This window comes from Oncorhynchus mykiss, chromosome 1 (genome assembly GCF_057628025.1).
Source record: "Oncorhynchus mykiss isolate SJ-2025 chromosome 1, ASM5762802v1, whole genome shotgun sequence".
Lineage (NCBI taxonomy): Eukaryota > Metazoa > Chordata > Actinopteri > Salmoniformes > Salmonidae > Oncorhynchus > Oncorhynchus mykiss.
Genome location: NC_143022.1, coordinates 37,564,672 through 37,588,953, shown reverse-complemented (window position 1 = coordinate 37,588,953; position 24,282 = coordinate 37,564,672). Strand labels below are relative to the sequence as shown.

The 24,282-nt window shown below is 45.8% G+C and overlaps 1 protein-coding gene across 3 annotated transcripts in view; it reads left to right on the top strand.

The window, feature by feature from the left end:
* Positions 1-939: 939 nt before the first annotated feature.
* The window catches only part of LOC110522092 (leucine-rich repeat-containing protein 17), a 32,513-nt gene continuing 9,170 nt past the window's right edge, over positions 940-24,282 (top strand). The window contains exons 1-5 of one of the 3 annotated variants that reach the window (XM_090230201.1): positions 940-1,310; positions 7,266-7,530; positions 7,685-7,821; positions 10,488-10,827; positions 11,009-11,235. In XM_090230201.1, the coding sequence (XP_090086327.1) occupies positions 7,403-7,530; positions 7,685-7,821; positions 10,488-10,827; positions 11,009-11,235 (832 nt within the window). In that variant the 5' untranslated portion in view covers positions 940-1,310; positions 7,266-7,402. The remainder of the gene's footprint in view (positions 1,311-7,265; positions 7,531-7,684; positions 7,822-10,487; positions 10,828-11,008; positions 11,236-24,282) is intronic. The other 2 variants (XM_021600198.3, XM_090230204.1) reach the window with 2 other exon arrangements.

Genomic DNA, 24,282 nt, shown 5'->3' with positions numbered 1-24,282 from the left:
CACTTAACAGTGACCTGTGCCAGATACAGCACTGTATAAGGCCAAAAATGTGTGGATTTCCAAAGTTCCAGAGTTGACCAACAACATGGCCCACAAGATGTTTCTCTCCATGCTGCTGGATGCTGCATCATGGTTTGATGTCACAGACCAATCACATGAAATAAGGCGTGTAGCTTGTCACTTAGTCACCCAATCAGATTCCCTGTAAACATCACCCCGGCAACGAGACTCACCACAACGATAGTTGCCAAGACAATCAACGAAAACTTATAAACAGATATGGAACATGAGTCGTGGCACACACACTCACAGACACTCACCATCCACTCTGAACTTGGTGAGGTTGTCCATCTCAGAGATGGACAAAGTCTGAGAGATGTGCCGTGTTCCATAGGGAGATGGCAGACAGAGAGTGATACTTAGAGTCTAGCTCCAACTGGAGGAAACCAGACAGTGACAGGCAGAGGTCCATTAACTCATTCACTCACAAAATACACAGGTAGTCAATTGTGGTTAAAAAAGATGGTACTACTCCCTAGAAAGAGAACAACTATTGGCCAGAGCCTAAATTAGTTGTCTGGTAGCTCCATACATACCAGCACACAGTTGTCTGACAGAGTGGGCATGTCATTGAAGACTTCTGCTGCAGCAGACGGCAGCCCGCTGCTATGTACCTGAAACCATCCACTGAGATCTTTAGGGACAAGACGCGCACGCACGCGCACACACACACACACGCACACACACTACATTATAACATTAGAGAGCAGTGGGGTGAGAGAGGGAGAGGGTGAATATGGACATGTACATTTCAACAAACAAGTTAGCTGCAACCTTTCTGTCTCTCTCGCAGCAAAGTACAACCACTTAACCAGCTGGAAAAATGCTGGCCCTGGTGAGAGTCCTTGTTCATGCTGGAGTACATGTGCATGTGGGTGTGTGTGTTGTAATTTAAAACCAGTGCGTAAGCTGGAGCCCCCTCCTTCTCTCTCTCTCTCTCTCCCTCTCTCCCTCCCTCTCTCCCTCCCTCCCTCCCTCTCTCCCTCTCTCCCTCTCTCTCTCCCTTTCAGAGCCAGAGAGAGAACCTTTCTCATTCCCCAGGGTCAACATAGACTTGGAGAGGAGCACACAAACTGACTCCAGTGCAGCCAGGGGGCAGAGGACACAGATGTGTTGGAAAACTGATCTGGATATAGTTAAAGCAGATAGAAGAGGAGACATATGGATCAGAGAGGACCGCAGAAACTGAACTGAGTGCAGCCGGAGAGATTGAGGTGGATGAGCTTGTGGCAGCCCTTCCCTTTGGCCAGGTACTGTAAGCCTTTAACAGTGAATCTACCTTCCGACAGCTCCTGGACAGACAGACAGAGAGGGGTTTAAGATCAATATGTGAACAGTGCTGGGCCACAACTGGCTGTGTGTTAGCTTCATATTCATACTGGATGTTCTGAAGGCACCTCTAAAGATCTATGATTTGTAACAAGTAATTTGACAAGTAAGACTCCATAGTATTTATAAAGACAATGTGTTCTTTTATCACAGCTCTGCACCTGCAGCCTGTTATCAGCCTGATTCCACTAATTCAAGTCTTCTCACTTTCTTCGATTTGTGTAGGTGTGGGTTTTGGGGTTATGACAATATGACTGATTATTTGACTTCTGGTAGGGTTTCCCCAGGTGAACGACCAATGTAGGAGGGCAAGAAAGGGGTGAGCGGGTTGGTGGAGGGATGTGAGGTAGGCAGTCGTAAATTGACTGTGGCATTTGATTGGGAGAAGCTTTTTAACCTTAGTTTAGACCTTGACAATCAGGAGGAATCCCATAAGAACAGCAGAGGAAGGATGGACAGAGAGAGAGAGGAGGAGAGGAGGGACTACCAGAGAAAGAGGGACGTGTAGGTATGTGTTGACAGCAGCACTGACAGTCAGATGGTTAAAAGTCTTTGGAAATGAACTGAAATAAGACTTTATTTCTGCAGGTTCATTCTTAGCCAGCTCTGTGAAGCAATTTCCAAAAATGTATTCTCCATGAGCTCATAGGGTTTAACAGAAAACAGAGCCTATGGAATTGCTTTCAGGTGTAAAATGTTTTGGAATATAAACACTTATGGAGAGGGTACAAAGACACATGGTCAAGGTCCCTGTTAATCGAAGGCTGTTCGGGTCAGTGGACAGCTTGTTATTTAACGTCTTAATTTTGACACAAAGACCTAAACGACCTTCCATGCCTTTTGGGTTTGACAGACAAAGCCTGGTTTGGTTTTTCTCTCTCTCTGTTTCTCTCATTCATTGTTTCAGCTTGCCACATTATCTCACTACATAACTGGGATAATAGTATTGGGAAATCATAACTGGCGTACGGTTGAAGTCGGAAGTTTACATATACCTTAACCAAATACATTTAAACTCAGTGTTTCACAATTCCTGACATTTAATCCTGGTAAAAAGTCCCTGTCTTAGGTCAGTTAGGATCACCACTTTATTTTAAGAATGTGAAATGTCAGAATAATAGTAGAGAGAATCATTTATTTCAGCTTTTATTTCTTTCATCACATTCCCAGTGGGTCAGACGTTTACATACACTCAATTAGTATTTGGTAGCATTGCCTTTAAATTGATTAACTTGGGTCAAACATTTCGGGTAGCCTTCCACAAGCTCCCACAATAAGTTGGGTGAATTTTGGCTCATTCCTCCTGACAGAGCTGGTGTAACTGAGTCAGGTTTGTAGGCCTCCTTGCTCGCACAGGCTTTTTCAGTTCTGCCCACAACCTTTCCATAGGATTGAGGTCAGGGCTTTGTGATGGCCACTCCAGTACCTTGACTTTGTTGTCCTTAAGCCATTTTGACACAACTTTATAAGTATGCTAGGGGTCATTGTCCATTTGGAAGACCCATTTGCGACCAAGCCTTAACTTCCTGACAGATGTCTTGAGATGTTGCTTCAATAGGACGACATAATTTTCCTGGTCCTTTCACATATCACACTCATATAGCATTATGAGACTAAATAAGCATGCATATACTGTTCCTTGCGAAAGTCTTCATCCCCTTGGCATTTGTTAAATGTTGTTGTCTTACAACCTGGAATTAAAATAGGTTTTTGGGGGGGTTTGTATCATTTGATTTAGACAACATTAAAAAAACTGAAAACTTGAGCATGCATAACTATTCACGCCCACCCCACCAAAGTCAATACTTTGTAGAGCTACATTTTGCAGCAATTACAGCTGCAAGTCTCTTGGGATATGTCTCTATACGCTTGGCACATCTAGCCACTTGGATTTTTGCCCATTCTTCAAGACAAAACCGCTCCAGCTCCTTTAAGTTGGATGGGTTCCTGCTGGTGTACAGCAATCTTTAAGTCATACCACAGATTCTCAATTGGATATAGGTCTGGGCTTTGACCAGGCCATTCCAAGGCATTTAAATGTTTGCCCTTAAACCACTCGAGTGTTGCTTTAGCAGTATGCTTAGGGTCATTGTCCTGCTGGAAGGTGAACCTCTGTCCCAGTCTCAAATCTCTGGAAGCCCTCAAGAATTTCCCTGTATTTAGCGCCATCCATCATTCCTTCAATTCTGACCAGTTTCCCAGTCCCTGCTGATGAAAAACATCCCCACAGCATGGGGATGGTGTTCTCGGGGTGATGAGAGGTGTTGGGTTTGTGCCAGACATAGCATTTTCCTTGATGGCCAATAAACTCTATTTTTTGTCTCATCTGACCAGAGTACCTTCTTCCATATGTTTGGGGAGTCTCCCACATGCCTTCTGGTGAACACCAAACGTGTTTGCTTATTTTTTTCTTTAAAGCAATGTTTTTTTTCTGGCCACTTCTGTAAAGCCCAGCTCTGTGGAGTGTATGGCTTAAGTGGTCCTATGGATGTTTCAGCTCCTTCAGGGTTATCTTTGTTATTTTTGTTGCCTCTCTGATTAATGCCCTCCTTGCCTGGTCCGTGAGATTTGGTGGGCGGCCCTCTCTTGGCAGGTTTGTTGTGGTGCCATATTCTTTCCATTTTTTAATAATGGATTTAATGGTGCTCCGTGGGATGCTTAAAGTTTCAGATATGTTTTACAACCCAACCCTGATCTGTACTTCTCCACAACTTTGTCCCTGACCTGTTTGGAGAGCTCCTTGGTCTTCATGGTGCCGCTTGCTTGGTGGTGCCCCTTGCTTAGTGGGGTTGCAGACTCTGGGGCCTTTCAGAACAGGTGTATATATACTGAGATCATGTGACAGATCATGTGACACTTAGATTGCACACAGGTGGACTTTATTTAATGAATTGTGTGACTTCTGAAGGTAATTGATTGCACCAGATCTTATTTAGGGGCTTCATAGCAAAGAGGGTGAATACATATGCACGCACCACTTTTCTGTTTAAAAAGAAAAGTTTAATCTTTTGAAGCAAGTCATTTTTTTCATTTCACTTGACCAATTTGGACTATTTTGTGTTTTTCCATTACATGAAATCCAAATAGAAATCAATTTAAATTACAGATTGTAATGCAACAAAATAGGAAAAACGGCAAGGGGGGTGAATACTTTTGCAAGGCACTGTATTCCCTTATAACAAACAAGCCCTCAGAGTTCATTAGATGGTTTATAAAAATCTAACAGGGCCACTTAACAAACAACAATATGTACAATGCCTTTGGAAAGTATTCAGACCCCTTGACTTTCTCCACATGTTGTTACGTTACAGCCTTATTCGAAAATGTATAAAATATTTGATTTTTTTCAGCAATCTACAGACAGTACCCTATAATGACAAAGTGAAAACAGGTTTTTGAATTTTTTTGAAATGTATTAAAAATGAAAAACATAAATAACCTATTTACATAAGTATTCAGACCCTTTGCTATGGGACTCAAAATTGAGCTCTGTTACATCCTGCTTCCATTGATCATCCTTGAGATGTTTCTACAACATGATTCAATTCAGTTGATTGGACATGATTTAGAAAGGCACACACTTGTCTATATCAGGTCCCACAGTTGACAGTGCATGTCAGAGTAAAACCAAGCCATGAGGTCGAAGGAATTGTCCGTAGAGCTCCGAGACAGGATTTTGTCAAGGCACAGATCTGGGGAAGGGTTCCAAAAAATGTATGCAGCATTGAAAGTTCCCAAGAACACAGTGGCCTCCATCATTCTTAAATGGAAGATGTTTGGAACCACCAAGACTTTTCCTAGAGCTGGCAGCCCGGCCAAACTAAGTAATCGGGGGAGAAGGGCCTTGATCAGGGAGGTAACTAAGAACCCAATGGTCACTCCAACAAAGCTCTAGAGTTCCTCTGTGGAGATGTGAGAACCTTCCAGAAGGACAACCATCTCTGCAGCACTCCACCAATCAGGCCTTTGATGTAGAAAATGTGTCCCTATTTTTTACAGTAATGACATGTTATTTAAAGAATGTAGTGTTATCGGTAAAGATGAATGGTGACTGTAAATCACATTATACGACAAGCAGTTTCCCCCTCCACCCGAGTCCCCATGTGGTACTGATTTCACTGTAGCTTTACACCCAAACAGTTTTGGGAAGTATACATCATATGGAATAAAGGGAAAAGGAATGATTCCCTGTAGTCCTCTTAATGTCATGTTGTAGATAATAGTAGTGGTGCTGTATAATCAAGCAATGTCTAGTTTTAATAATCTGACTCCAACTGTCAGTCTGAGTGGTGATGAGCTTCAGAACAGTGGCATTCCATCAAGGCTAAGCACTTGGTTTACAAAGGTGTTTGTACCTGTGCAAAGTTTGCACCCATTATCAAAAGGGAATGAATGAAAAGCATAAACTAAAGATGTTCTTCCTGGTCTACCGTTAATTCCCCCCCTGGAAGATAAGATAAGAGGGTAGTTTGTACCCGTGACAGGATGTTGCCGTTACTCATGTTAATGTTGGAACAGTGGCAGGTTCAGCTCCTGTAGGTTTCTGCATTCACCTCTGAAAGAGGGGGATACAGAAAGAGAGAGAGCTGAGATGGAAAAGCAGCAGAAGGAACAGAAGAATGTTTCCAGATGTGTGTGCTTTATTTGAAATAATATACTCAGGAGCAAATACATATAAACAAACACCAACAAACAAATCCCTGACTGTGATGAATGTTTACAGGGAAGGACTGGTTTCTGCCATGACTTGTCTCATCAAGTTTTACAAAGCTGTTTTTATCTGGGTAATCTCGCCCACATTGACTTCATGGTTTCAGCTGAATTTACTGTCACGTGTAAGTAAAATAAGCAACTGCTAAATGCAGAAAGAATGTGTAAATCAAACAATATTCGAAATGTTGACATTTAACCATTGTGTTGCTTTAATGCCATCCGTCAACTTTCTCTCTGTCCCAGTCACTCACACTGTCTGTTTTCTCTCTGTCCCATTCATTCACACTGTCTGTTTTCTCTCTGTCCCATTCCCTCACACTGTCTGTTTTCTCTCTGTCCCATTCACTCACACTGTCTGTTTTCGCTCTGTCCCAGTCACTCACACTGTCTGTTTTCTCTCTGTCCCAGTCACTCACACTGTCTGTTTTCTCTCTGTCCCATTCACTCACACTGTCTGTTTTCTCTCTGTCCCATTCCCTCACACTGTCTGTTTTCTCTCTGTCCCATTCCCTCACACTGTCTGTTTTCTCTCTGTCCCAGTCGCTCACACTGTCTGTTTTCGCTCTGTCCCAGTCACTCACACTGTCTGCTTTCTCTCTGTCCCAGTCACTCACGCTGTCTGTTTTCTCTCTGTCCCATTCCCTCACACTGTCTGTTTTCTCTCTGTCCCATTCACTCACACTGTCTGTTTTCTCTCTGTCCCAGTCACTCACACTGTCTGTTTTCTCTCTGTCCCAGTCACTCACACTGTCTGTTTTCTCTCTGTCCCAGTCACTCACACTGTCTGTTTTCTCTCTGTCCCATTCACTCACACTGTCTGTTTTCTCTCTGTCCCATTCACTCACACTGTCTGTTTTCTCTCTGTCCCAGTCACTCACACTGTCTGTTTTCTCTCTGTCCCAGTCACTCACACTGTCTGTTTTCTCTCTGTCCCAGTCACTCACACTGTCTGTTTTCTCTCTGTCCCATTCACTCACACTGTCTGTTTTCTCTCTGTCCCATTCACTCACACTGTCTGTTTTCTCTCTGTCCCAGTCACTCACACTGTCTGTTTTCTCTCTGTCCCAGTCACTCACACTGTCTGTTTTCTCTCTGTCCCAGTCACTCACACTGTCTGTTTTCTCTATTTCCCATTCTCCCTCCCTCTCTCTCTCTCTCTGCAGGAACAGCAGCTGAATCCCATTATATCAGACACTGTCAACATGCAATCCTCCACTCCCATTTTCCAGTAAAACCTCCACTCCACCCACTGCTTCGCTCCAGCTATCACGAGCGAGAGGCAGCCCCAGCTGGGCTGAGGATGCGTGTGACCTCCCCTCTCCTCCTGGCTCTCCTAGTACTCCTGCTGCTCCCACCACCCTCCCAGCTGAGGAAGGCAGGCCAGGGCAGGCGGCTCAAAGTAGGCAGACGCCTCCTCAGACGGGACAGGTATGGATGGATTCTAGGTGGTTTCTCTCATTTTATATCTTACTCGTTTGAACCACAATGTTTTATTGACTTTATTAGGTGTTATACGTAAGTCTATTTAGCTGCAAATATTATCTACATTAATTATGCTAAAATGTATTGTTCTTATCATTAGGGTGAGAAGTCAGGGGCGCCAGGGCAGGTCAGGAGACTCCAGGCATCAGGTCCCTGAATGCTCAGAGTACAGCGACTCTGAAGACCTCTTCGTGGACTGCCAAGGGAGAAAACTTTCCTCCATCCCCATTGCCTTATGTAATTATAATGCGCTGGATTCTAGCTAATTTACTTTATGATTTTACTGCCTATAAAGATCAAATAGGGACAGATTTAGCCTACTCCTGGACAAAACATCACTTTCAATGGGGATTCTTCACTAAACACGGTTTTTAGTCCAGGACTGGATTAATCTAGTATCAGGTCACTGGCGAGGGCCGAGTGTCTTGAAAAGTGCTTACAGTATCTGTCTTTTTGGCGCACAAAACGTTTTGTGGATGGTACTGCGCTGCGTACAGAACCACCGCGCACTCAACGTTATGGAGATACATTGAGTTTCCTTTTATATCCACAGAGGGTACTTGAGAAGACTCACGAGACCATATGCCTACTGGTAAAATGCACACGAGGGGCTACTTCAGGGCTACTCTGGGAAGAGCAACATTAAGTTAGTGGTACAGTAACCGAAAAAGGTTGGGAATCACTGGCCTAGGTTATCCTACACAATTGCACACAGAAGCCTAACACTGTCCAATCTGAAGCACAGAAACATGTGAAAACATTCACTCATTATCTTGATACTTTCGGTTAAATATTTTAGACCCTGCTGTTAATCAAGCAACAAAAAAAGCAGAAAACAAATGTAGGCATATTGGATTGGATCCAACGTGGATCAAAGGTCTTCACTGGCGCATTGAACAAAACATCAACATATTCTGGACATTCTTACGAACACCATTTTCCTGCACTGACTGTTTTTGCATCAGATGCTATAACATAACAGCTGCTTGTCATTCAGAAACATACTTCCTGGATCAGCTGATGATGGTCGACAATATCACTAGGCCTAACTAAACAGCTGGATATAACGCACATCCAATAAGTAGGTATATTAGCCTTGCATAGCGTACTGAAGAACCACGCAAATTAGGTGACTTTCGGTTGGAAGCATTCGATTTTGCAAATCGCATACATAATTTTGGATTTGTGTGCCCATAAAAACAATGTTTGTGTCGTAGTCTAAAATACTAAATAAATTGATAAAGTGGTGCTGCCGTTAATAGCGCAACATCTCTTAGGCTCAGCAATACTTTTGTCCCGCTGATGGCCCATAAGGGGTAGGTTTCGGAACATTTCACACCTATAGTCTATTGGTCAATCAGCTCCCAGCGGTCTGGACACGTTCCTGTCTGCATTGCAGGGCAGTCAAGATTTAATTCAGTCTCCTTTTCATATAAAAAAAATTGCAACTGGTTGCCTGTTGGTACCCCAGCTAGCACAGTGGATTTGGGCCGATTCCGGCTGAGAGTCAGCGCACTCAGCTGAGAGTCAGACTCGGCCGAGGTCATGTGGCCGGAGTATGGGCCGCCTTTGGCAGTATTACTTATGGCTAGAATACGGGGATTGAGCCCTGGCAGATTCCAGTGTGAATTATCTGCCCCAAATGTATTACTTGGGGCTCGGGCCGCTTCCGGTATGAGTTATCTAGCCCAAATGTAGTACTTGGGGCTCGGGCCGATTGTGGCTACTCTCTGGCAGATGATTACACAGGCTACTTTATATAATTAACATTTCATTATTGATTTATTTTTCCATATTTTCTGTATCAGAAAATAAAATTAACATTTAAATTAAATTCTTTAAATCCTGTTTAAGAAGGATTTTAGTGTTTGGATACATTGTGCAAACACTGATAAGCATTAAAACCTTTGTGGATGGGGCCTCCCGAGTGGTGCAGCTGTCTAAGACACTGCATCGCAGTGCAAACTGCGTTGCTACTGATGCTGGTTTGATACCCATGCCGGCTGCGACCGGGAGACCCATGAGGCAACGCACAATTGGGTAAGGCCGGACGGGATGTCCTGGGGGCCAGGCACATGCACGCTTCCTCCGACATATGGATGCGGCTGGCTTCCGGGTTAAGCTTGCATTGTGTCAAGAAGCGGTGCGGCATGGCGGGGTTGTTTCGGAGGACTCATGGCTCTCCACCTTCGCCTCTCCCTAGGCCGTATGGGAGTTGCAGAGATAGGACAAGACAATTGGATATGACAGAAAGGGGGTAAAGAATAAACAAATACAATTATTTAAAAAAATGTGTGGATGGGTGTAATTTGTATGTACAATAGTCATTTTTAAAATGACTAAATCGGGTAATTTTGTAAACATTTATTTCAAATTGTATTGGGCCACTTCTGAGGGGATTCTGGTAAAATGCCGACAAATTCGGCTGAATTCCGGAACACTGAAACTGCCTGATGTACTTGGGCCGATTCTGAGCAGTCATTCATTTTGATTCCAGGCCGAGTCCGACACCCGATTCTGGGCCAATTCAATCAGTTCCGGTCCCCCGGAATCAGTTCCTCATTGCTAACTGGGACAGACTTTACCTAGGTTATTGATGCCGATCAATGTATTAGTAGGCTTATGGATTACATTTTTCAAGTTATTCACCCAACCCTGTTTTATTTATTCCATCTAAAAGGAAGGCAGCGAATTTGTATTTATTTATTTTATACAATTTTCTGCCAATATGAACAAATGTATTTTTGGCGTCAGTGAACACCTTCCTAATATTGAGTCGTCGATAAAGGAGTTTACTTCTGCTGCAACCTTCACTGTAACAAAATACAACACGTTGCGCCTGTGCTTTGCTTGAAAAGTGTTATGGAAATGAAACATAATATCATGATCATTCTTATTGTCAGCCTGGTCACGGGCTCCAGACCACCTCCTGCTGGCCCGTAACCGTATCCGGGTCCTCCACGACGGGGCCTTCTCTGGCTTCGAGGGCCTGAGGAGCCTGGACCTGCAGCAGAACCGGATCTCAGTGTTGGAGGAGGGGGTGTTCCTGGGCCTGATACACCTCACCACCCTTCTGCTGCAGCACAACCGTCTGGGCACGCTCAGCGAGGAGGCTCTCATCCCCATGCCAGCCCTGCGCTACCTGCGTCTCCATGACAACCCCTGGAGCTGCCGCTGCACACTCGACAGTCTGGTTCGCACCCTGCAGGTGCCCAGCAACCGTAACCTGGGGAACCATGCCAGGTGGGTGGGAATAGAATGTGACACAGGGCTCAACAGAGGTGTCCCAAATGACATCTGTGGGCATTGGTCTAAATAAGTGTACTATACTTTATATAATGGACAACAGAAATCTATGTTCTCATCTTCATGTTGCTATAGCACCTCCCTGTTTAAAACAAATGCTCTACTGAACACAATCTAGGTGTGCGGAGCCAGTTGGGCTGAGGGGCAGGAAGCTGAGACAGGTGGACCCAGAGCTGCTGTGTCTGGAGCTGGAGCCTCCCAGCGACCCCCCAGACCCACAGGGGGAGGACCAGAGGGACTCCACATACCCTCTGCAGCCCATCCCCATCAGGGGCAAGCCTGACGCCACCACCTCCTGCCATACCTACCTGTTCCCCACACCCCGACTGGACTGCAGAAGCAGAGGTGAGGTCACAAACTATCAGACCCACCTGGTTCAAATACTTGAGGTGGGCTTTATTTACACTGAACAATAATATAAACACAACATGCAACAATTTCAAAATACAGATATGCATGTGTTGGTCACAGATGCTTTAAAAAATGTAGGGGTGTGGGTCAGAATACCAGTCAGTATCTGGTGTTACCACCATTTGCCTCACGCAGCTTGACACATCTCAAGATGTTGCTTGTGGCCTGTGGAATGTTGTCCAATTCCAATTCAATGGCTGTGCGAAGTTGCTGGATATTGGCGGGAACTGGGACACGCTGTTGTCCTCAATGGGTGACATGTCTGGTGAGTATGCAGGCCATGGAAGAACTGGGACATTTTCAGCTTCCAGGAATTGTGTACAGATCCTTGTGACATGGGGCCATGCGTTATCATGCTGAATCATGAGGTGATTGCGGCTGATGAATGGCACATCAATAGGCCTCTGGATCTTTTTTATTCAGTGTAGCTTGCTTGACCAGCATGTAGGGTGGGTGGTATTTGCACTTTTGGAACTATTCCATTGGTTTCATTGTACCATTTTACCTATCTATGTGTAGGCAGACCTGTTTACAGACTGGTTGCTTACACTAGGAAGCGAAGCAGCAGGAGCTGTAGGTTGTGAATATCTTAACCAAATCAGCATGTTTTATCCAACCTTATGTTTGTGTTTCTCTGGAAATTCACTATAGATGTGGATTACCATAATTACATCAATTTACTTCGTCAGAGGGCAGGTTAGAATGAAAACAAGAGCATGTGTACATGTGAGTTTGTGTGTAGAGATTGGTATTTGGTATTTTATTGGTATTTTATTTGGATCCCCATTAGCTGTTGCAAAAGCAGCAGCTACTCTTCTTGGGGTCCACACAAAACATGAAACATGACATAATGCAGAACATTAATAGACAACAGCTCAAGGACAGAACTACATAAATACATAAAAATGAATAAATTATCATTACGAAAGGCACACGTAGTCGACATGTCAATACATATACACAAACTATCTAGGTCAAATAGGGGAGAGGCTTTGTGCCGTGAGGTCGTTCTGTCCTTGAAAAAGGCAGGTCAATTTGTTCTTAACTGACTTGCCTAGTTAAATAAAGGTTAAATACATTTTTAAAATTATCTGTTTTTTTAAGCCAGGTTTCCTGTTAACTTGAGCAATATGAGATGGAACAGAGTTCCATGCAATAATGGCTCTATATAATAGTGTACACTTTTAAAAATTGGTTCTGGATTTGGGGACTGTGAAAAGACCCCTGGTGGCATGTCTGCTGGGGTAAGTGTGTGTGTAAGAGCTGTGTGTAAGTTGACTATGCAGACAATTTGGGATTTTCAACACATTAATGTTTTTATAAAAAGAAGAAGTGATGCAGTCAGTCTCTCCTCAACTCTTAGCCAAGAGAGACTGGCATGCATAGTATTTATATCAGCCCTCTGATTACAATGAAGATCAAGACGTAGCGCTCTGTTCTTAGCCAGCTGCAGCTTAACTAGGTCTTTCTTTGCAGCACTTGACCATATGACTGGACAATAACCAAGATAAGATAAAACTAGAACCTGCAGGACTTGCTTTGTGGAGTGTGGTGTCTGCTTTATTACGGACAGACCTCTCTCTATCTTTTCAACCATTGAATCTATACGTTCTAACAATGACAGTTTACAATCCAAGATAACGCCAACTCTTTGTTAACGCTTTCCGTGACTATTAGCTGTGGTTGCTGATGCGAATATGGTTAAATCATCAGCATACGTGGACACACATGCTTTGTTTATGTCATGTTGTGTCTTGTTTCTGTCCTTTCCTTTCACCCTGTCTCCCTCTGCTGGTCGTACTAGGTTACCGTTTCTGTCCCTCTTTCCCCCAGCTGTTCCTTGTCTTCTCTGACTACCTCATTCACCCCTTTTCCCACCTGTTCCCTTTTTCCCTCTGATTAGGTCCCTATATCTCTCTCTGTTTCTGCTCCTGTCTTTGTCGGATTCTTGTTTGTGTGTCTCATGCCTGAACCAGACTATCATCGTGTTTGCTGCAACCTTGTCCTGTCCTGTCGGAATCTACCTGTCCATCTGAGCCCACGTGTGTTCATCATTAAAGAAACTCTGTTTGTTAATTCGCTTTTGGGTCCTCATTCACGCACCTGACAGAAGAATCCGACCAAGAATGGACCCAGCGACTTCGGATCCTCTCCACTCAGCCGTCGAGATCCAGGGAGCGATGCTAGGCAGACACGAGCAGGAATTGTCTGCTGCTCGACATGCCGTTGAGACCCTGGCCACCCAAGTCTCCAACCTCACAGAACAGGTTCACCATCTCCGCCTCGATCCACCGGCCACTTCCAGGGCTTTCGAATCTCCGGAGCCCAGAATCAATAACCCGCCGTGTTACTCTGGGGAGCCCACTGAATGCCGCTCGTTCCTCACCCAGTGTGATATTGTGTTTTCTCTCCAGCCCAACACTTACGCCAGGAGCACTGCTCGTGTCGCCTACGTCATATCTCTCCTTACTGGACGGGCTCGTGAGTGGGGCACGGCAATCTGGGAGGCAAGGGCTGAGTGTACTAACCAGTATCAGGACTTTAAGGAGGAGATGATACGGGTTTTTGATCGATCTGTTTTTGGGGAGGAGGCTTCCAGGGCCCTGTCTTCCCTATGTCAAGGTAATCGATCCATAACAGACTACTCTATTGAGTTTCGCACTCTTGCTGCCTCCAGTGGCTGGAACGAGCCGGCTTTGCTCGCTCGTTTTCTGGAGGGTCTCCGCGCAGAGGTAAAGGATGAGATTCTCTCCCGGGAGGTTCCTTCCAGCGTGGATTCCTTGATTGAACTCGCTATTCGCATTGAGCGACGGGTTGATCTTCGTCACCGAGCTCGTGGAAAGGAGCTCGCGTTCTCCGTTGCCCCCCTCTCCGCATCACTACCATCTTCCTCTGCCGGCTCGGGAGCTGAGCCTATGCAGCTGGGAGGTATCCGCATCTCGACTAAGGAGAGGGAACGGAGAATCACCAACCGCCTCTGTCTCTATTGCGGTTCTGCTGGTCATTTTGTCACTTCATGTCCAGTAAAAGCCAGAGCTCATCAGTAAGCGGAGGGCTACTGGTGAGCGCTACTACTCCTGTCTCTCCTTCAAGATCCTGCACTACCTTGTCGGTCCATCTACGCTGGACCGGTTCGTCAGCTTCCTGCAGTGCCTTAATAGACTCTGGGGCGGAGGGCTGTTTTATGGACGAGACCTGGGCTCGGGAACATGACATTCCTCTCAGACAGTTAAGGGAGCCCACGGCCTTGTTCGCCCTGGATGGTAGTCCTCTCCCCAGGATTCAGCGTGAGACGCTACCTTTAACCCTCACTGTTTCTGGTAATCATAGCGAAACCATTTATTTTTTAATTTTTCGTTCACCTTTTACACCTGTTGTTTTGGGCCATCCCTGGCTAGTTTGTCATAATCCTTCCATTAATTGGTCTAGTAATTCTATCCTCTCCTGGAACGTCTCTTGTCATGTGAAATGTTTAATGTCTGCTATCCCTCCTGTTTCCTCTGTCTCTTCTTCACAGGAGGAGCCTGGTGATTTGACAGGGGTGCCGGAGGAATATCACGATCTGCGCACGGTGTTCAGTCGGTCCAGGGCCACCTCTCTTCCTCCACACCGGTCGTATGATTGTAGTATTGATCTCCTTCCGGGAACCACTCCCCCCCGGGGTAGACTATACTCTCTGTCGGCTCCCGAACGTAAGGCTCTCGAAGATTATTTGTCTGTAGCTCTTGACGCCGGTACCATAGTCCCCTCCTCCTCTCCCGCCGGAGCGGGGGTTTTTTTTGTCAAGAAGAAGGACGGGTCTCTGCGCCCCTGCATAGATTATCGAGGGCTGAATGACATAACAGTGAATAATCGTTATCCGCTTCCTCTTATGTCTTCAGCCTTCGAGATCCTGCAGGGAGCCAGGTTTTTCACTAAGTTGGACCTTCGTAACGCTTACCATCTCGTGCGCATCAGGGAGGGGGACGAGTGGAAGACGGCGTTTAACACTCCGTTAGGGCACTTTGAATACCGGGTTCTTCCTTTCGGCCTCGCTAACGCTCCAGCTGTCTTTCAGGCATTAGTCAATGATGTCCTGAGAGACATGCTGAACATCTTTGTTTTCGTTTACCTTGACGATATCCTGATTTTTTTCACCGTCACTCCAGATTCATGTTCAGCACGTTCGACGTGTCCTCCAGCGCCTTTTAGAGAATTGTCTTTTTGTGAAGGCTGAGAAGTGCACTTTTCATGCCTCCTCCGTCACATTTCTCGGTTCTGTTATTTCCGCTGAAGGCATTAAGATGGATCCCGCTAAGGTCCAAGCTGTCATTGATTGGCCCGTCCCTAAGTCACGCGTCGAGCTGCAGCGCTTTCTCGGCTTCGCGAACTTCTATCGTCGTTTCATCCGTAATTTCGGTCAGGTGGCAGCTCCTCTCACAGCCCTTACTTCTGTCAAGACGTGCTTTAAGTGGTCCGTTTCCGCCCAGGGAGCTTTTGATCTCCTCAAGAATCGTTTTACATCCGCTCCTATCCTTGTTACACCTGACGTCTCTAGACAGTTCGTTGTCGAGGTTGACGCGTCAGAGGTGGGCGTGGGAGCCATTCTTTCTCAGCGCTCCCTCTCTGACGACAAGGTCCACCCATGCGCGTATTTTTCTCATCGCCTGTCGCCGTCGGAACGTAACTATGATGTGGGAAACCGCGAACTGCTCGCCATCCGGTTAGCCCTAGGCGAATGGCGACAGTGGTTGGAGGGGGCGACCGTTCCTTTTGTCGTTTGGACTGACCATAGGAACCTTGAGTACATCCGTTCTGCCAAACGACTTAATGCGCGTCAGGCGCGTTGGGCGCTGTTTTTCGCTCGTTTCGAGTTCGTGATTTCTTATCGTCCGGGCTCTAAGAACACCAAGCCTGATGCTTTATCTCGTCTCTTCAGTTCTTCAGTAGCCTCCACTGACCCCGAGGGGATTCTCCCTGAGGGGCGTGTTGTCGGGTTGACTGTCTGGGGAATTGAGAGGCAGGTAAAGCAAGCGCTCACTCACACTCCGTCGCCGCGCGCTTGTCCTAGGAACCTTCTTTTCGTTCCCGTTCCTACTCGTCTGGCCGTTCTTCAGTGGGCTCACTCTGCCAAGTTAGCCGGCCACCCTGGCGTTCGGGGTACGCTTGCTTCCATTCGCCAGCGTTTTTGGTGGCCCACCCGGGAGCATGACGCGTCGTTTCGTGGCTGCTTGTTCGGTCTGCGCGCAGACTAAGTCCGGTAACTCCCCTCCTGCCGGCCGTCTCAGGCCGCTTCCCATTCCCTCTCGACCGTGGTCTCACATCGCCTTAGATTTTGTCACCGGACTGCCTTCGTCAGCGGGGAAGACTGTTATTCTTACGGTTGTCGATAGGTTCTCTAAGGCGGCTCATTTCATTCCCCTTGCTAAGCTTCCTTCTGCTAAAGAGACGGCACAAATCATCATCGAGAATGTTTTCAGAATTCATGGCCTTCCGTCAGACGTCGTTTCGGACAGAGGTCCGCAATTCACGTCTCAATTTTGGAGGGAGTTTCGCCGTTTGATTGGGGCTTCCGTCAGTCTCTCTTCCGGCTTTCACCCCCAGTCTAACGGTCAAGCAGAACGGGCCAATCAGACTATTGGTCGCATCTTACGCAGTCTTTCTTTTCGCAACCCTGCGTCTTGGTCAGAACAGCTCCCCTGGGCAGAATACGCCCACAACTCGCTTCCTTCGTCTGCGACCGGGCTATCTCCTTTTCAGAGTAGCCTCGGGTACCAGCCTCCGCTGTTCTCATCTCAGTTCGCCGAGTCCAGCGTCCCCTCCGCTCAGGCTTTTGTCCAACGTTGCGAGCGCACCTGGAAGAGGGTCAGGTCTGCACTTTGCCGTTATAGGACGCAGACTGTGAGGGCTGCTAATAAGCGTAGAACTAAGAGTCCTAGATATTGTCGCGGTCAGAGAGTTTGGCTCTCCACTCAGAACCTTCCCCTTAAGACGGCTTCTCGCAAGTTGACCCCGCGGTTCATTGGTCCGTTCCGTATTTCTCGGGTCATTAATCCTGTCGCAGTTCGACTTCTTCTTCCGCGATACCTTCGTCGCGTCCACCCGGTCTTCCATGTCTCCTGTATTAAGCCCGTTCTTCGCGCCCCCGCTCGTCTTCCCCCCCCCCCCCCCCCCATCCTTGTCGAGGGCGCACCCATCTACAGGGTCCGTAGGATTTTGGACATGCGTCCTCGGGGCCGTGGTCACCAGTACCTCGTAGATTGGGAGGGGTACGGTCCTGAGGAGAGGAGTTGGGTTCCCTCTCGGGACGTGCTGGACCGTGCGCTGATCGAGGATTTCCTCCGTTGCCGCCAGGTTTCCTCCTCGAGTGCGCCAGGAGGCGCTCGGTGAGTGGGGGGGTACTGTCATGTTGTGTCTTGTTTCTGTCCTTTCCTTTCACCCTGTCTCCCTCTGCTGGTCGTACTAGGTTACCGTTTCTGTCCCTCTTTCCCCCAGCTGTTCCTTGTCTTCTCTGACTACCTCATTCACCCCTTTTCCCACCTGTTCCATTTTTCCCTCTGATTAGGTCCCTATATCTCTCTCTGTTTCTGCTCCTGTCTTTGTCGGATTCTTGTTTGTGTGTCTCATGCCTGAACCAGACTATCATCGTGTTTGCTGCAACCTTGTCCTGTCCTGTCGGAATCTACCTGTCCATCTGAGCCCACGTGTGTTCATCATTAAAGAAACTCTGTTTGTTAATTCGCTTTTGGGTCCTCATTCACGCACCTGACAGTTTAATGCCATTGGCAGGTCATTGGTAAAAATAGAAAAGAGTAGAGGGCCTAGAGAGCTGCCCTGCGGTACACCACACTTTACATGTTTGACATTAGAGAAGCTTCCATTTAAGAAAACCCTTTGAGTTCAATTAGATAGATAGCTCTGAATGGCAGAGGTTGATTAAGAAATAAGGCCCGAGGAGGTGCGGTATATGGCCAATATACCACGACTAAGAGCTGTTCTTGGGCACGACGCAACATGGTATATTGGCCATATATCACAAATCCCCAATGTGCCTTATTGCTATTATAAACTGGTTACCAACGTAATTGTAGATGTAAAAATAACTGTTTTGTCGTACCCGTTGTCAGCCAATCAGCATTCAGGGCTCGAACCACCCAGTTTATAAAAAGCCATAACACATACGTTTTTTCAACAACAGGTTATGGTCAATAATATCAAATGCTTGACTGAAATCTAACACTACAGCTCCCACAATCTTCTTATTATCAATTTCTTTCAACCAGTCATCAGTCATTTGTGTCAGTTCAATACATGTTTAGTGCCCTTCTCTATAAGCATGCTGAAAGTCTGTTGTTCATTTGTTTACAGAGAAATAGCATTGTATTTGGTCAAACAACATTTTTTCGAACAGTTTGCTAAGAGCAGCAGCAAGCTTATAGGTCTGCTGTTAGAACCAGTAAAGGCCTTTTCACCAGTCTTTAGTAGCGGAATGACTTTGGCTTCCCTCCAGGTCTGAGGACAAAGACTTTCCTCTAGGCTCAGTTTAAAGATATAACACATAGGAGTGGCTATAGAGTCAGCTCCATCCTCATTAGCTTTCCATCTAAGTTGTCAATGACATTTTTGTCATTATTGATCGATAACAATCATTGTCCCACCTCTCCCACACTAACTTTACAAAATTCAAACTTGCAATGCTTTTCTTTCATTATTAGTTTTTTTTTTATGTATGAATATGATGGCTCACTGTTCATTATTGCCATTTCCTGCCTAAGTTTGCCCACTTTTCCAATGAAGTAACCATTAAAATAATTGGCAACATCAAATGGTTTTGTGATAAATAAGCCATCTGATTAGATGAAAAATTTAGTTGAATTTGTATTTCTGCCCATAATTTCATTTAAAATACTCCAAAGTTTTTTTTCCATCTTTCTTTATATTATTGATCTTGGCTTCATAATATAGTTTATTCTTCTTTTTGTTGAGTTTAGTCACAACATTTCTCGATTTGCAGTAAATAAGCCAGTCAGATGTACAGCCAGACTTATTAGCCACTCCTTTTGCACCATCTCTTTCAACCATACAGTTTTTCAATTCCTCATCAATCCATTGAGCCTTAACAGTTTTAACAGTCAGTTTCTTAACAGGTGCAATTTCATAAATTAATCAACTGCAGTGTCTGGATGCTCCTTATTAATCACACCAGACAAACAAATATTTTTAACATTATCCACATAAGAGTCACAGCAAAATATGATGTGATCTCTTATATACTATTTTAGGGCCAGCTTTTAGAACTTTGGCTTTCCTGGATATAGCCACTAGATTGTGATCACTGCATCCAATGGGTACGGATACAGCTTTAGAAAGGGAAACAAAGTTCTGCAGTATTAGAAACAATGCTATTGACACATGTGGATGATCTTGTTTCTGCAGTGTTTGTAAACACCCTGGTAGGTTGATTAATAACCTGAACCAGATTACAGGCACTGGTTACTGTGAGAAGCTTCCTCTTGAGCAGACAGCTTGATGAAAACCAGTCAATATTCAGGTCCCCAAGAAATACCTCTCTGTTTACATCACATACACTAACTATCAAGCATTTCACATATATTATTTTGATACTGACTATTTATTTAGATACTGACAGATGTGCCAAGTGAACCTGTAACCACAACACTTCAATAACACTTGACATAAGATCTTCTCTAAGCATTACAGGGATATGGCTCTGAATATATAGAGCAACACCTCCCCCATAAGAATTTCTGTCTCTTCTATATTTGTTATATCCTTGTATTGCTACTGCTGTGTCATCAAATGAAATATCTAAGTGAGTCTCAGAAATGGCTAATATATGAATGTTATCTGATGTTAGCAAGATATTGATTTCATGAACCTGATTTCTAAGGCTACATATATTAATATGGGCTATGTTCAGCCTTTTCCTGGGTAGCTTATCAGAGATAGACATAATATGGAAAAGAGCAAACAAAGCAAGAAAAAAATAGACATTCAGCAGTCTATTAATCAGTTGGTGTATGTGTGTGTGTGTGTGTGTGTGCGCTGCGGGGTTGAAGCTACGAACCCATATGCTTGGCTCCCTCATCCCTTCCAGACTTCTGAGAGGGAGGGTGGACAATGAGCCTGTCATAGCGGATATAAGCAATGTCCCCACACGGTCTTGCAGCTTTCATGGCTGAGATAAGTTCTTTCCTCTTCTGGCGCACAGCTTCAGAATGGTCCTGGTTGGCTCTTTACAGAACAGCTATCTTGTCCTTGAACCTCAGGAACCTCAGGAACTTTACCACTATCGGCCTGGGCATGTCGCCGGTGGTGGGTTTTCCAGTCCTGTGGGAACGCTCCTCCTCAATCTTCCTGTGGTCCATCTTCAATTTCTCAGTGATCATTTCCCTCACTTTGTCCTCAGACTCCGTCCAGGTCTCATATGGAGATTCTGCAATTCCGTCCACAAGCATGTTATTCCGCCTTGATTGTCCCTCAAGTCTGATTTATCCATCATTGTTATCATGGATTCACAGACAGAACTGATGTCCTCTCTCAATGACTTACAGATTGCTGTCATCTTGCCGTTCTCCTGTTTCACCTCATCGAGCTGACCCTGGGAGAACTGCAAGCTTGTATCTCAATCCAAGATGGCATAGCAGTTGGACGTGTGTCTTTGTCTTGTCCCGTGTATATATATTTTTCTTCATGTATATTTTGTAGATGTTTTAATCTAATTTTCCATCTACGGACTGAATATACTCTCCTGCAAACCGCCTCACCCAATGTGGTACGGATCTGCTATTTTTATAGTTTAGAACCGGAACCCCCTTCAGGAGCTAGCCAGCTAACTAGCTACTAGCTAGTAGTCAGTTAGCCACTGCTAGCGGTCCTCACAATTAACTCGGACATCAGCCAGCCTCAACCCAGTCAATTCCTGCCAGTCTGCACAGCGCGATATCAGCCCAGAGAATATCGGACTGCTTTTTCTCTACCACATCTCCGGATTCCTACCTCAAACTCTGAACCTTTACACCAGATCATTGCAGCTAGCTAGCTGCTATCCGAGTGGCTACTCCTGGCTAATGTCTCTGTCCCGAAGCAAGCACCAGTTAGCCTGGAGCTAGCCTTGAGCAAGGCCCATTTCCCAGCTAGCCAAAGAGGTCCACCAGCCATTTCTTGGGCTACAATACCTATTTTGGCAATTGGCCTGGACCCTTTACTGCTGACACAGAGCCCCGCCGATCCATCACGACTAGTCTGCCGACGTAACCGTCCGAGGTGGTCTCAACACGCTCTTCCGGCCCGCTAGCTGTCTGAATCACTGTATCTCCAGCTCGCCTAGCATAGCAGCAACTACGGAATTGGCTCCCTGACTCGTCTAGTGCTACTCATTGGATCCTATGATCACTCGGCTACACATGCCTCTCCCTAATGTCAGTATGCCTTGTCCATTGCTGTTTTGGTTAGTGATTATTGTCTTATTTCACTGTAGAGCCCTTAGCCCTGCCCAATATGCCTTAAATAGCCCTTTTGTGCCATCCCCACACATGCAGTGACCTCACCTGGCTTAACTGGTGCCTCTAGAGACAAAACCTCTCTCATCGTCACTCAATGCCTAGGTTTACCTCCACTGTACTCACATCCTACCATACCTTTGTCTCTACATTATGCCTTGAATCTATTCTTCCGCGCCCAGAAATCTGTTCCTTTTACTCTCTGTTCCGAATGCACTAGACAACCAGTTCTTATAGCCTTTAGCCGTACCCTTATCCTACTCTGTTCCTCTGGTGATGTAGAGGTTAAGCCAGGCCCTGCAGCCCATAGCACCACTCCCATTCCCCAGGCACTCTCATTTGTTGACTTCTGTAACCGTAAAAGCATTGGTTTCATGCATTATTCATTGCTTTAGCACACTCTGCCAACCCTGATGTCCTAGCCGTATCTGAATCATGGCTTAGGAAGGCAACCAAAATTCCTGAAATTTCCATCGCTAACTATAACATCTTCCAACAAGATAGTATAAGGGCACAAGGCGAGACACAGATGCGGACATAGGAGGCAGATGATTTGTCCAAGATGTTTATTAACAATCCAAAATGGGTAGGCAACAGAATGGTTGTGGACAGGCAAAAGTTCAAAACCAGTTCAGAGTTCAGGAGGTACAGAATGGCAGGCAGGCTCGATGTCAGGGCAGGCAGAATGGTCAGGCAGGTGGGTATGGAGTCCAGAAAACCAGGCCGAGGTCAAAACTGGGAAGACTAGTAAAGAGAGTAGAACAGCAGGCGCACGGGAGAAAGACGCTGGTTGACTTGAACATACAAGACGAACTGACACAGAGAGATAGGAAACACAGGGATAAATTCACCAGGGAAAATAAGCAACACCTGGAGGGGGTAGAGACAATCACAAGGACATGTTAAACAGATCAGGGCGTGACAGATAAAACCGCCTAAGGGGGCGGAGTTGCAATCTACTACAGAGATAGAATTCTGCAGGCTGTCATACTATCCAGATCTGTGCCCAAACAATTCAAGCTTCTAATTTTAAAAATCCGCCTTTCTAGAAACAAGTCTCTCACTGTTGCTGCTTGTTATAGACACCTTTCAGCCCCCAGCTGTGCCCTGGACACCATATGTGAATTGATTGCCCCCCATCTATCTTCAGAGTTTGTACTGTTAGGTGACCTAAACTGGGATATGCTTAACACCCCGGCTGTCCTACAATCTAAGCTAGACACCCTCAATCTCACACAAATGATGAAGGAACCTACCAGGTACAACCCTAAATCTGTAACCATGGGCACCCTCTTAGATATCATCCTGACCAACTTGCCCTCTAAATACACCTTTACTGTCTTCAACCAGGATCTCAGCGATCACTGCCTCATTGCCTGTGTACGTGACGGGTCCGCGGTCAAACGACCACCCCTCATCACTGTCAAACGCTGCCTAAACCACTTCAGCGAGCAGGCCTTTTTAATCGACCCGGCCCGGGTATCCTGGAAGGATATTGACCTCATCCCGTCAGCAGAGGATGCTTGGTTGCTTTTTAAACGTGCTTTCCTCGCCATCTTAAATAAGCATGCCCCTTTCAAAAAATGTAGAACTAAGAACAGATATAGCCCTTGGTTCACCCCAGACTTGACTGCCCTTACCAGCGCAAAAACATCCTGTAGCGTTCTGCATTAGCATCGAACAGCCCCCGCGATATTCAACTTTTCAGGGAAGTCTGGAACCAATATACTCAGTCAGTTAGGAAAGCTAAGGCTAGCTTTTTCAAACAGAAATTTGCTTCCGATAGCACAAATTCCCAAAAGTTTTGGGACACTAAAGTCCATGGAGAATAAGAGCACCTCCTCCCAGCTGCCCACTGCACTGAGGCTAGGAAAGACTGTCACCACCGATAAATCTACGATAATCAAGAATTTCAATAAGCATTTTTCTATGGCTAGCCATGCTTTCCACCTGGCTACCACTACCCCAGCCAACAGCTCAGCACCCCCTGCTTCTCCTTCACCCAAATCCAGACAGCTGATGTTCTGAAAGAGCTGCAAAATCTGGATCCCTACAAATCAGCTGGGCTAGACAATCTGGACCCTCTCTTTCTAAAATTATCCGCCGAAATTGTTGCAACCCCTATTCCTAGCCTGTTCAACCTCTCGTATGAGATCCCCAAAGATTGGAAAGCTGCAGCGGTTATCCCCCTCTTCAAAAGGGGGAGACACTCTAGACCCAAACTGTTATAGACCTATATCCATCCTGCCCTGCCTTTCTAAAATCTTTGAAAGCCAAGTTAAAAAACAGATCACCGACCATTTCGAATCCCTCCGTACCTTCTCCACTATGGAATCTGGCTTCCGAGCTGGTCATGGGTGCTCCTCAGCCACTCTCAAGGTCCTAAACGATATCATAACCACCATCGATAAAAGACAGTACTGTGCAGCTGTCTTCATCGACCCGGGCAATGCTTTCGACTCTGTCAATCACCACATTC